This window comes from Eleginops maclovinus, chromosome 5 (assembly GCF_036324505.1).
Source record: "Eleginops maclovinus isolate JMC-PN-2008 ecotype Puerto Natales chromosome 5, JC_Emac_rtc_rv5, whole genome shotgun sequence".
NCBI lineage: Eukaryota > Metazoa > Chordata > Actinopteri > Perciformes > Eleginopidae > Eleginops > Eleginops maclovinus.
The window spans coordinates 27,710,709-27,724,735 of NC_086353.1; the positions used below are offsets into that span (position 1 = coordinate 27,710,709).

The following is a 14,027-nucleotide window of genomic DNA, read 5'->3' on the forward strand; positions in this document are numbered from 1 at the left end:
CTACTGTCACTGTGATCTCTGTTATTGTCATTTCAGGAAACCGGTAGCTGGACGTCCGTGTGTCCATTAAAATTAGAATACTTGTAGCAGCCAAAATCATATACAAATAAACAGATAATTAACTTAAAGTAAAACTGCTGCTGAGTTAACAGGGCAAGGATGCAAGTCCAGACAAGAATCTCCGTTTTGTCTATTTATTTCTATGATCCAATATACAATGAACACAGTTTCCTATTGATTCCTTTTTCTAAGGCTTTCCTGTGGCTTTCCTTTCTGGCCTGAATCACCCTGGTAAAAAAAACCATGTGCCTTCTAGTGCTCTGCTTCCACCACCACCTGTCTGCAATATGTACAAATGGGTCAGTGACGTGGCGCATTGATTTGCACTTCCAGGAGCAATAAATATTATATATTAATATAAAATAAGTTTAAAATTCTATATAAGCTTTAATCTCGTATTATTTGTCCTCCTCACTGTTCATAATTATGTGAAAAAATCAAAATTAGGTAACTTTTAGACTATTAAAGTGGTCAATTGTCATATGGTCAAACAGCATTCACTTAAACTTATTTAAGACAACTGCATTAAAAATGATTAAAAATGATCAAAGATTATCAACTTTTTAATTTGGCATATTTTTTCAAGTCTTAAGATAAGCATATTAAAGTATCAGTGAGATAGAGTTTCAAGAAATGTCATTAGTATCTAAAACAAATTGTTCCGCAAAGACACATTTTCCCTATGTCATATGGTCAAACAAAGTTTGGAAGCCATTTTGGACCTGCATATTAATGACTCAAGTCATGTGACATGGGATGTCATCACTCAGAGGACCCCTGAAGACCACCCAAGTTGAAGGTGAGTTTAAGATTTTGCTCCTGAATTTCAGTTATTTTCACCGTTTCCAGTGCGGTACCATGTGTCGCAGATTTGGGTGTCATATGGTCAAACGCCAAAAAAGGGAATAAATAGTTTAAATTTGGAAATATTATTGATTTACATGTGAAATATAAAGTATAAAAGCCAAGGTCAAGGATGAAGTTATAAGTAGGTGGCCAAGCAACTGCCTGTTATCAATGACAAAGCATGAAACTGTCATAAGGTCAAACAATAAATGTCATATGGACAAACGGTTTGACCTTATGACATGTTGTTGTACCATATGACACTGGGCATTTAACTGAATTATTTAGTTATTTCTTAATGGTTTTACTACATATATAGTTTGTACAACTAATATGAATTAATATTAATATATATAATATATTTCTGCCTATTTTTAACTTTTTTTCACATTTTTACAGATGCCTCTTTCTAGTAAGGAGAGGTATGCACGTTTCCGTGCAAAGCTAATGGCAGATCCTGCTGCTAGAGAGGAAAACCTAGCCAGGAGGAGGGAAAGGTATAACTGTGAGAGTGTATGATGTCAGGAATGCCAGTATTGGCCAGTTATGTCTAGGGTTGGGTACCGAAATCCGGTACCAATATGGCACCGGTTCCTATATGACCGGTACCTACCGGACCGAAACGCAACGTTAATTTCGGTGCTTCCTTTCGGTGCCTGAGCTGATTGAAGTACTGCCACTGGTGGCCTAAAACGGACGATACAGCCAACATAAGCATCACATCACTGAGCTAGTTAACGTTACACTACTGATGACTCCGTCCTGACAGTAGGTCACGATAGCCTAACGTTTGTAACTACAGTAGCTAGCAAGCAATCAAACCTTTAACAGAGAAAAAGCGTAAAGGTAAACGGTCAAAAGTGTAGCTCATATTATGCACAAAAAAGTTCAAACAACGCGACGTGCAGTAAATGCATCAAAACAATTGCGTGCAAACACATACGATCTCATTAAACATCTTGCAACGCAAGATGTTTAATGAGATCTTTTTGAGATCTTTTTGAGATTTAATTTGTGTTGTCGAAGTCGCTTAAAGAGCTCCACAAGGAGTACAATGCAGAGGTAGGAGAGGGATGTGTAGTGTCTTACCGGCAGTTTGTTCGTCTCCGTCCATTTTATGTAACTGAGCCAAAGGCTAATGACAGAAACACATGTGCTTGCTTAGATCATGAAAATGTTAGCCTCCTACTGGAGAAACTACACCAGAGTGGCCTTGTAGCCAGTAAAAGTACCACTGAAGCACTTGGCAACATTGTGTGCGATATGAAAAGCCGGGAGTGTATGCATAGGCTGTGTACGAAGTGCTGCTACACTGAGATGGAGCCACTCCTACCAGATGAATCCGGCCAGGTGTCGTGGAGTCAGTGGCAGAGGGAGAAGGTCTGCACTGATGGAAAAACCTATTCACATTTTGTGAAGAAAACTCTGACTGGGACGTGGGCGGATCTCGTGAAGAGTTTCAATGAAAAACTTGACAGATTGGCCAAGCATCAGTATACGTGGATTCATCAGGTGGAGAAATGCAGAGAAGTCAAGAACAGTCTAAAACACCATGAGGCTGTAGTCCACATGGACTTTTCAGAGAACTACGCCTGTAAGCTGAATGTTGAGGTCCAGCACTTCCACTGGGGGGGGAGTCGAAAACAGGCCACTGTCCATACATGCATGGCTTACACGGAAGAGGGGTCACAAGCTTATGCCACAATATCTGACTCCTTAAGACATGACGAGCGGGCAGTATGGGCACATTTGAAGCCTGTGCTGGATGACATCCAACGCAATCCAAGAATCACCACTGTGCACTTCATGAGTGATGGCCCACTAACGCAATATAGGAATAGGAAAAATTTCTATCTGATGTGCACCTTGCCTTTTATTCGTGGCATTAAGGAGATGACATGGAACTTTTCAGAGAAGGCACATGGAAAGGGGGCGCCAGATGGTGTTGGTGGCTCAATAAAAAGGATTGCCGATGCATTTGTGCTTCAAGGAGGTGATATCCAACACCCTGAAGAATTGTTTTCCTTTCTGGAAAAGTCAAATTCGAGTGTCAAGTTCCATTGGGTATCAGAGGCTGACATCGCCAGGGTGGATGAGGCAGTGCCAGATGTTTTGCCAGTAGTCAGAGGCACTTTGGGTATTCATCAGGTGACAACAAACACCCCAGGCAAGATCTCCTGCAGAGAACTGTCCTGTTTTTGCCATCGTATGGGACTTTCCTGTGAATGTGAATCACCCTCAGTCCTAAATTATAATACTGAAAAAGCTGCACCCTCTGCCACCATTCCGACCCAAGATGACGTGGTTGGAAAGATGGTTATAGTGTCTTATGACAAAAAGCCTTTTGTTGGGCAGGTACTGAAGGTCGTCGGAGAAGAAGTCGAGGTCTCCTGTATGCAGCAGTCTGGGACGAAGAATTGCTTTGTATGGCCCCAAATCCGAGATGTGGTGTTCTACTTCCAAACAGATGTCATTGCTGTCATCTCAGAACCAGAGCCATCAACCAGTCGAAGCTCAAGATTGTCACTTGAGGACTGGGAAAGATTCATATTGGTGTGAAAAGTTGAGCAATGACCAGCCCTTTGTGGTAGTTGTGTGTACGTGTCAGTGTGTGTGCGTGCATGTGAGTGCATGGGTGGGGGGCGGAGGATGTTTGTTTATATTAATGAAAGATAAAGTTACTGTTTCAACGATGTTACTGTAATGTTTTGTTAAACGTTTTTTTTTGTAGCCAAGGGAAAATCACAAATCAGTTTGAGGAATCTATCGATATGAAACATGAGCTTTGATTGTATTGTTATATTGTGTTATTGTACATTTTATGATATTAGGTTGTTCATAACCTTTTGATGGCAGATATGAATGTAACTGTTCTTTTCTTTAACTGAGTAATGAATTTTTCACAATTTCTCAACTATTAATAAAAGGTTCACTTGTTCTTTGAAACTATTCTGAATTGACCTACATCAATTTAATACATTCAAAATGCAAAGAAACATTGACATTGCATGTCATACGGTCAAACAAAATATGTCATATGGTAAAACACTGAATTTTATAATAAATCAAATTAATAATTTGTTATTCTACATGGTTAATGAATGTAATGGAGGAGAGATAGTATGATATATAAATATATATAACCTTTGACCATTTTTGATGAATTTATAGCAAAAAAATAGAACAAATGTTAAAAGGTGAGACGCCGTAGTCATTAAAAAACTAAATATCTAGTATTTGTTGTGTAAGTGTTTATATTTTGAATTAGTTATAGAATACTAACATATCAACTATTACATTTTTGGTGTTTTTTAACTGTGACATGAATATCAAATTTTATTTATTTAAAAAAATAATAACGTTTCACCGTATGACATTTTCAAGGACTGTATACAATGAAACGCATTAAAATTCCATATATTGTTATTTTTAACAAAGGGCACTTATAAAAACTGAAAATATACATATAGATTTACACAAAAAAATCAATATTGGACTTCTCTTATCATTTTAATTTGTTTACTGTTTTGAAATTCTAAAACGTCACTGACCCAATTACACCAGGTGCCCTAATCACCCAGTGCCCAAACATGCTTTCAAAATAACAGTATAGAAACTACTTTACCTCACTTAAATAGCAACACCCAATAAACAAAAACAGCAGGTAAATAAATGATTAACTATTAAAAAATAGAAAGCAATATAAATCTCAGAGAATACTTTTTAATTATTATTTTATTTCCCACATGTATATGATACTGTAGTTGAATGACGCAATGATCTGCAGCAACCGTGCAAGTCCCCCATTGGTTGCGAAAACAACAGATGACGTAACACGGAAGCTGAGCTCTCAGGTCCATGGTTAGTGATCCGTGACAGCAGCCTGTAGCGTTAGGTCTCAGTGAGCGTCATTTAATCAGAGAGGAGTCAGGCCCGATCGGGATGAAGGGCTGTGTTACCGTGCTGCTGCAGCTCCTGCTGGTGGGACACAGCGCGAGCTGGGATGACGGTATGTACCGCTTCCTTCCTCTGGGTCACACATATTTTAATGAATTCATCGGTTAAAAAGTGTTAGGGTAGTGTTGCAAAGTAACTTTACTACGTGCACAATCATCAGCGGCAACCATACAGACACAACTGCTACTTCCGCTAACAGTTCCCCACTTCCTGAAGGCGAACAACTAGTAAAACATTAAATCGGAACTAAGTAAACCCAGATCATGGTACAGATCCTGCTTGTAATTCCTCCTGCCCATTGGGACATTTTGAGACTTCAATTTGAAGGCATTTACTTCGTGTTTATTAATGTCTGTCGGTGATGTTACACTAATGATTATAAGTTCATAAGTGCGTCACAGTGAAAATAAAGATTACTCAAGAAACGATTACCATTATTTTTAACTCCAATATCTACAATAAAATCCAGTGGTGGAAAGTTACTGAGTTCATTTACTCAAGTATTGTAGTTTTTGGGTATATTGTACTTTACTTGAGTACTTCCGTTGAATGATACTTAATAATTCTACACTGCGGTTCAGAGGCAAGATGTCACTTTTTACTCTCCTACATTTAATAAACACTTAAATGTTCTTTGTATGTAAAAACACGATATACTGATATGGTATAATGCATAGTATGTCAACTATCTAAATGTGTTCTGCACCGAGAAAACTACAATACCAACATCTCTTGTAGTTAGGGTGACCATTTCCATAACACCGAAAAGGAGGACATTATGCGGCATATCAATAAATTACTATGATGTACATAGGACTCTGGTATACTCTCATTTACAATACAATTTTGTGTGGTTTAAAGATGATGTTTGTGTAGCTGAATAGGGAAAAATATTAATGAAAAGTCAAAAAGGGTTTGTTCACAGTATTTGTATTTATTCAATACATTGTGGTGTTCAAAAACTGACCACTGAGATGAATCTTTTAAAGTGCAGAGTGCCACAAAGCATAACATGTGTGGACTTAAATGGAAAAAACAAATAACAGGTAACATACATAATAATACAAAAATGCTTTTTTGAAAAGCATAAATAACCTTTTATGTAAACAACAAAGGAGATTGTAAAAAAAACAACAACATTTACATTCAACTGCTCAAAAAGTATAGCATTTCTAAAGTGCTTCAGTCTTTTGGGGACTTGTCTTCAGTGTCTTCATCTGTATATGTGTGTGTGTGTACAGCAGTCCACCTGTATTTAGGCAAACTCCACATTCACCCTCTGTAGCAGCTCAGGAGACAACAGCACCTCTGACATCATGGCTTCCAAGCCCCCACTGCCCCTGGGCCTGTTTATATCCTGCAGGGACTGGTACAAATAACAACATAGCAAGAATACTGTTATCAACCTTCAAACATCTGTATTGTTTTCAACCCAATAAATATAAATATTTCATGCAGCCCATCAGTGAAATCACAAGACTAGTGTACTCACCAAAGTAGTTGATTGTCTATCTGCAATACTTCTGTTCTTTCCTGGCTGCATCCAAGAGTTTTTTGTTTTCAATGAACTTCTTGTACACCTCTGTGCAGGGATAAGTGAAATTGACACACACTTGCAGCTCAGCCTTGACACTGTCCACATCCAGGCGATTCCTCTCGTTTCTCCATGCAGTTGTCATCATTGAAAAGACACGTTCTGTGTGTGCATTGCTGCATGGGATGGAGAAAATATAGGCGCTGACCTTCCTGAGATTCACAAGTGGTACATCTGCTTTGGAAAACAGTTTCAAATATCGTTCCTCACTGTGGCAAACTTCCATTTCTGGTGAGCTGAAGGAACCTTCCACCATGGCATATTCCTCATACAGTCCATCCATATCAATGTCCAGATTGCAGGCCTGGACAGCAGCACTGTAGTCTTCAAATGGCACAGAAGTTGTGAGGCCAAGCTTGGCCACTTTGCTATGAAAGCTTGTGTCAGAGAAGTCATATCTTTCACTGATGTATTTCTTTGCTCTTTCATAAAAAAGCAGAAAATCTGCTTCACATTTTTTTGACTGGCAAGGGGGCAGCTGCTTCAGTTTGCTGTTAACAGTAAACCCAAAGAACGTGTCCTTCATCCTTCTTTCTAGCTTTTGTTTTAGTTCAGTCATTACCTTAAACACTGATGTAATGCTGAAGGATTTTGCCTCAAGTGCTTCGATCGTGTCGGAGAACACCTTAAGAACATGGCTGAGAAACAGAAAATATGTCTCTGACACCTCATTGCTTTCCTCTCCAAAACATCTCCACACAGTTCTGGCACAGTCCCCCTCACCCTCACTCTGGAAGTAGCTGGTCAGGGCCTTCCAATATTTCAGGATTCTGTCAATGGATGGCAGCAGGGACAACCACCTGGTGACAACATGCCGCAGCAGGTTGCATTCCTCCACCTCCACAAACTCACAGAATTCCTTTAATTGCGCTGTTCTGCTTGCTGATATGCTGAAATGGCTGTAAACCTTCAGCACAGCATTTTCCACATCAAAATCAAGGCTGTTTGCTGCATATCTGGTTGCGTTATGCAGAATATGGGCCAAACAGTTTGCAGGGAGCACATCTTTTTGGCTCAGTTTCAACTTCTGATACACACTGTTATGTTTGCCATAATTGACACTGGCATTGTCTGCTGCATATGCAGACATGTTCTTCACTTCTAAGCCAGACATCTCAAGTTTTGCCAGCAGCTGGTTTGTTATGGCCTGTGACGTTTCGTTGCTGTCACTATAGAAATCCAACAGGACATGTTGGATGCCTTCATCAAAGTGAAAATACCTTACCACAATGGGAAAACACTTGGTCGTTCCTTTATTTGAGGCGTCGGTTGCCACGGAAAAGGGTAGGTTGTTTTCTTTTATGTAGTCGGTATGTAACTGTACAGAATAGGGCCCGAGGACGTTCTCGCACAATGCCTTGGCTTTTGTTCGGCCACAGGTCATCCCTTTAGCTGTGGGCGAGTCACTGAAAATCTCCCGGTCCACTTTCACGCCGCAGTCTACACTTCTGTACGACTGGTGATGCTTTACAGCATGGTAAACCTTGCACAGCTCAGCAGCGGTTATTTTATTATCCAGGGGCGACAAGGCTTCACGAAAAAATGTCCTCATTGAAGAGGTACCTGCCGCACGTCTATTAGTTTTATGCTTCTCCGTATCCGCATGTCGTTCAATGGCAGCTTTTCCCTTACTGCTTATGTCAAAATCACAACGACAAAGTGTGCAGAAGCCATGAAAGGAGTCTCGACTGCTTTTAGATATAAAATCGTGCTCTTTCGTCCATTCTGGATTGAATGAGGTCTTACGTTTTGGCATGATGCGAACTTTCTGTCAAAGAAGCCCGCATACTATGAGGTAGCAGCATATGGAGCCTTGTTTACGTTTTTAACCAATGATATAGCAGATATTTATCTGACACCGCTCTTAGCCAATCATTTTTTAGAACAGATATGTTACGGCATTGGACGTTGTGCTGTGTCCCAGCAAAGATTCTAGAACTCCGCTCTTCAAGGCTAGTGCCTCAAGAAGGAGGACAAATACGCGTCCGGCTTGATGCTGCGCCGGACGCCGGACAGGGCATTGAAAAGCCGGACTGTCCGGCCTAAAGCCGGACGTCTGGCCACCCTACTTGTAGTACAAAACAAGGATAATATAATAACCATAATAATATAATCCTGCGAAAAGATCCATTCGGCATAATGATTATTTTACTTTGATATTTGCAATACATTTAGCTGATAATATATCTGTACTTTGTGTTATTCTGAAATGGGACATTGTGCAAAATGAATACCTTTGGTACTTTAATTATATTTTGGTGCAAATACTTTTTTACTTTTACTTGAGTACAATTTTTGAAATCAGGATTTTTACTTGTATTGGGAGTATTTTAAGACCACAGTGTCTGTAATTTTACTCAAGTAAAGGATCTGAGTAACACTTCCGGTGTTCCAGTTTAACTGGATTCCGGTTTAACTGGTGGCGTTTGTTTACCTTTTCCGCCACATTTTCACGTAACTTGTGTGTCTGAAGTGTGACCAGACAACGCAGAAAACCTCGGCGAAAATACGTTAACATCACCAGTTCATGTCAAATGTACATGTCGACCACCTACAGACAACAACAGAAAATATGCTGGCCAAAAAATCTAAATGAAAATAAACAATATTCATAGTCTAGCGACAGGATTCAAACCCGTACATTTGGGCAATATACATATCAACCATGAATGTTACTCATTACACCACTGACAGGAACAACGTGCTGCTTGAACCATATACATCTTGTCAGCTCTTGTCAGCTGTTTACAAATCACCGTTTAACATGGATGAAATAAACCCCACCATGTTAACTGGTGATATTCACAATATGACACAGGCAGACGCTGCCAACACAAACCTCAAAAACGAATGCAAAAGCCATGTGTTATGGACAAAACACAAGCATGGCCATCTGAAAGGATATTGCTTTGTTTTTTGCCTAAAAAGTGTATATAGTGAACATTACAAAGCACATATCAAACGCTATGAAAGTAGCCGCTGTGAGATACGAACCCAGTCATGCTTTCAAAAGGTATTAATCCACTGCCTTACCGTTAATGGCCTGAGCTACTGTTCAGACGTTGAAAAAGTATGTTGAATATTTCATATTGACAAATTGCTTGTAGCTGTTCCCAACAATTGGGAAAAACAGTAACAATGACATTGAAATTGATCACTGGATGAAGTCAATTAGCTAATTAAGTGGCAAAGGATATACATTTAGCTGTTTAGACGGGCCATTTATAATCGTCAGCATGGATGGAAAAAGTGCTGACATAATGTCAAAGAAGGGCAAGACCTTGTATAAAGTATATAGACCAACTCGGCCATAGAGCTAACACCACGTTTGCCGCACAAATATTTTGTCGATTGTTGATGAAACTGGTGGCTGGTCCCTTTGATGAGCAGGGGATCAGCCATCTGCGAATGGACATAGCGCAACAGCTCATCAAGGAAACGGGTTGGTTTCTAATTTGTTTTCAGTTGTTATGCAAGTGCTATTTATTTCAGCCAATAACATGGCTATCTGTAATCAACAGATGATTTGTCTGAGCTATGTCGGGTGTGTGGCGAACATGACACCCTGGACGAATGGGTAAGGCAAGTTTGGAGCACTTGAAGTTGATTACTGTAATGTTTTATTATACAACTGTCCTAAAGCATATCTTTTTTTTTTTTGCCCTTTTCTTCCACACGGAGTGCACGCTTTGTAAAAGCTGGTATCACAGCCTTTGTGTGGGGGAACCACCTGTGGACAAAGATTACTGTCCTGCATGTATTTGACGGCCAAACAATAAATAAAGTCCCCTGCCGAACCATGCCTATTCATTCAGTGATGAATTTGTAGCCAATTATGACAGTTTTTCCCAATTGGGAACAGCTACAAGCAAATAGTCAATAATAAATATTCACCTGGTTCTTTCAACGTCTGAACAGTAGCTCAGGCCGTTAGCGGTAAGACAGTGGTTTGATACCTTTTGAAAGCATGACTGGGTTCGTATCTCACAGCGGCTATTTTCATATCGTTTGATATGTGCTTTGTAATGGTCACTATATGCATTTTTTTTAGGCTAAAAAACAAAGCAATGTAGCACCTTTTCTTTGAGTTACTGAGTGTCAATGTACAGGACTGGTGTGTCAAAGTGTGTATTCCCCCAGCCTGTACATTGATGAAAATATCTAATTAAAACAAAATGCAAGAGCTCCATTCCCTGTTAAAGCGGTTGCCTCCTCAGTAGCTGTCTATTTTGCATTTTGTTTTCAGTGGCTTACGATATACGTTTTCTTCTCCTGTGCCCACTTTAGGCAGCGTGCTGCTGAGGGATGTCCAGACGCTGACTCTGTACCGGGGCCGCTACACCACAGCGAGGCGCTCCAGTCCCGTGCTGCAGCTGCAGTGTGTGGGAGGTTCTGCGGGATGCCGCTTCAGCCCAGATGTGGTTCAGTGTCAGAACAAAGGCTGGGATGGGGTGGATGTGCAGGTGAAAGAGAAAAACGACTCTGACATATTGTGATTGGGACTTTCTTAACTCTCAATTATGCTTTGTCAGGCTGTAGCTCAACAAACACACTTTTATCCTAGGAGGTCTGACTGACTGAGCATAAAACTCATCTTCTCATAATTTAGTTTTTGCTTTTTGAAAAAAAAAAGAAAAATGAAGTTAGCAAGTGTTTGAATCTTAGAGTAGAGGTTACATGTTGTGTTCACCCCCCTCACAGTGGGAGTGTAAGACTGATATGGACAATGCCTACCGATTTGGTCGCATTGAGGTGAGCTGTGAGGGCTACAGCCACCCTGATGACGCCCACATCCTGAGGGGCTCCTGTGGGCTTGAGTACACTCTGGAGCTGACTGAAGGGGGCCGGAGGACAGCCCAGGGCAGCGGGGGGACGCATGGTGGATTTAAAAGAGGTGGGATTATGGCGACTTGAAGTTCTAGAGGCTTCATCTTCACACAATAACTACATATCCATAAACATCTGTTCTGTCTTTCTCAGGGCTGTGGAGCTTCGCCTCCAGTTTCTTCAGTGGTTTCTCTGGAAACAAGCATCAGGGTCAACAGCAGACCCATCAGAGCTCGTACCCCTCAGGCGGGGAGGACTCATCAGGCCTGCTGGGGGTCGCTATGCTTCTGCTCTTAGCCTTTGGTGTCTACAAGCTGTTCCTCAGCGGGAACACAGCCCAGGGGGGGCAGGACGGAGAACAGGCTGGTTACCCAAGAGATGATCACCACAGCTCCAACACACGACCCCCACCCCCGGGATTCAAGCCTGACTTCACAGGCAGCTCAGGTAATATGTCAAGCACGATACACGCTGCAGTGCGAAGCGTGATCACATCCCACTCCCTGAAACTTCAATCTGTTCTTGTTGTGTGTTCAGGCTATGCTGGTGCCAACCCTGGCTATGGTTTCCACAGTGACTACACTCACAACAGACAACAGTTCCCAGGAGGCCAGGCTCGCCCCAGAACAGGTGGAGGCTTCTGGACTGGGATGGGAACAGGAGGGCTGCTGGGATATATGTTTGGCAGTCAGAGGTCAGTACAGACATGACGAGATAGGAAAATGACTGAAAAATACAGAATGTAAGACTTGTTTAGGAATTGGAGGATTTGTTCCTCTTCCACTCCTCTCAGGGCCTTGTGGATGTTTGTTTTTCAGAAGTCAGCCCCACAGCAACTCCTACTCATCATACACTGACCGCCGTCCTGCTGCTGGAGGCTCCTCCACTTCTTCCTCTGGGACACGCACTGCTTCAGGTAAAACCACTGAATGTTAGCTAAAGGAGACACACACACACACACACACACACACACACACACACACACACACACACACTCACATAGTTTTGATGACTTTGTATACCATTAAAGTGTGTACTCTGTGACTTTAATTGTGAAGAACCTACATTCCATACATGCTGTTTTCTCTTCCTCAATGACGAGATGTCAGCTACTCATGGCTGAAAACAATGCTTACTGAAGATTTAGAAAGGTTTGCGCTAGAATAGTCGATTGCACAAAATTTCACTTTTTGGCGACTAAAGTCAGCGAAACTTTTAAAACTAAAAACTGTTGCAGTACAGATGGTGGTTGTTTTAGCATGTAACACAATGAGAACAGCTGCCAACTAAGGTTAACAATGAACTGGTATATCATCCATGAACCAAACAATGTGAGAATCTGAAGTTAGCTTCACACAGTTTAACACTAATGTTAACATGAAGCAAATTGCATTCTTTATTAATTATTGCTGAATGTCATAACTAAAAATGTAGATTTCATATTTACAAGCACAGGTGTTTCACTGTATTCTGGGACCCATCACATGGTCAGTCACTTTTACCATACTTTACTGAATGCTTTATTTGGATAGTTGTTAGCATAGTATTTAGGGACCATCACACATTCTGATAACGTGGGATTCTGATGGGTGGTTCAAAGGAACAGTGTGACTTCCGCCTGAAATATTAACTGTTCTGCTCAACAGGCACACTTCACTCAACATACAACAGAACATTGCCCTTGAACATAGCCTGCTGTAGTCTGTAGATGTTAACCTACCCAGAATACACGAACCCAGTGAAGAGTTGCACAGTGCTGGGTCCAACAACTAAAATAACAATCCCAACAAAGCCAGAGCGAAACTCACCATGGTGTTTTGCTGTGAATCACAGAACCCTATCTATGCCTGATGTGTGTGTTTCAATTGCAATGTGTCTCCAGCATGCGGAGAGCTGCTGTAGGAACAGCTGACTAAAGTCTTTGTTTGACAGGGTTTGGAGGAACCAAGAGAAGATAGAAGCCGTGAAGGCGGATGGACCATGGATGGCACTGAGAATAATACAAGAACATATAAACACATGATGAAGCATCAGGAGAAGACCTTTCTTCATGCACAGAGGAACTCGTCCAACAACAGAGTAACAGCAGCATGCTGAGCCTGGGTCCTCTGGAGGCCTCTGATGTCAGCCGCTGACAGGAATCCCTGTCTGACGGACTTCTTCTCTGAAGTGTGGCTTCCGTGTTGTTTGGAAAAGCTTGGCATTACTTTGATGTGTTTTCATAAGATGATGTCGCAGTTGTTTATTGATCCAATTAGCATTGCATATTCAGATGTCATGTTGCAGTGTGCATCCACTCTTTTATTGCTAAATTGTATTTGTTTATTAATTGTATTTTGGTTGAGGAAATGGCTTGTTGTCTGTGTGCATGAGTGTGTTCTGCCTCAGATGAAGAAAGATCTATGAAACGTGTAACACCGTTGCATTTTTACTAGACATAAAATAAAAGGAAGATATGGAGAAAAGAATATGCACACAACAAAGGCCAGAATCATGATAGAACTGGTTCTATCTGGTCATCAGTTAAGTGTTTTTCCACTTCCAGCATCGGTTTTCCTGCTAGCACTCATACCTTTGTTTCTATATTATTCAATAAATGTAGTTAAAGATGTGTAAAGCGAATTTGAAGTGTTTTATTAAGATGACATTAGTTTTAAGACACGTAAGATATTTTGGTGACAATCCAATAAAATCTAAAAACATATGCGTGTAATTTCATCAGTTCACTGCATCAACTTCCTAT

At 40.8% G+C, this 14,027-nt stretch overlaps 1 protein-coding gene across 2 annotated transcripts; it reads left to right on the forward strand.

Annotated features, from left to right (window-relative positions):
• Positions 1-4,721: 4,721 nt before the first annotated feature.
• saraf (store-operated calcium entry-associated regulatory factor) lies at positions 4,722-13,988 on the forward strand. 2 transcript variants are annotated; one of them, XM_063883837.1, is made up of 7 exons: positions 4,723-4,915; positions 10,745-10,920; positions 11,159-11,351; positions 11,438-11,731; positions 11,822-11,978; positions 12,103-12,200; positions 13,217-13,988. In XM_063883837.1, exons 1-7 carry the CDS (start codon positions 4,849-4,851, stop codon positions 13,240-13,242), a joined length of 1,011 nt encoding a protein of 336 aa, XP_063739907.1. In that variant the 5' UTR covers positions 4,723-4,848; the 3' UTR covers positions 13,243-13,988. The 2 variants fall into 2 exon arrangements, with proteins under 2 accessions (XP_063739906.1, XP_063739907.1); XM_063883836.1 differs by having other exon boundaries at positions 4,722-4,915; positions 11,438-11,978.
• The last annotated feature ends 39 nt before the right edge of the window (positions 13,989-14,027 follow it).

Coding starts and splice junctions, on each gene's coding strand:
- saraf (XM_063883836.1), top strand. CDS start 4,849: ATGAAGGGCTGTGTTACCGTGCTGCTGCAGCTCCTGCTGGTGGGACAC. Junction 4,916..10,744: donor CAGCGCGAGCTGGGATGACG/GTATGTACCGCT, acceptor TGCCCACTTTAG/GCAGCGTGCTGCTGAGGGAT. Junction 10,921..11,158: donor GGGATGGGGTGGATGTGCAG/GTGAAAGAGAAA, acceptor CCCCCCTCACAG/TGGGAGTGTAAGACTGATAT.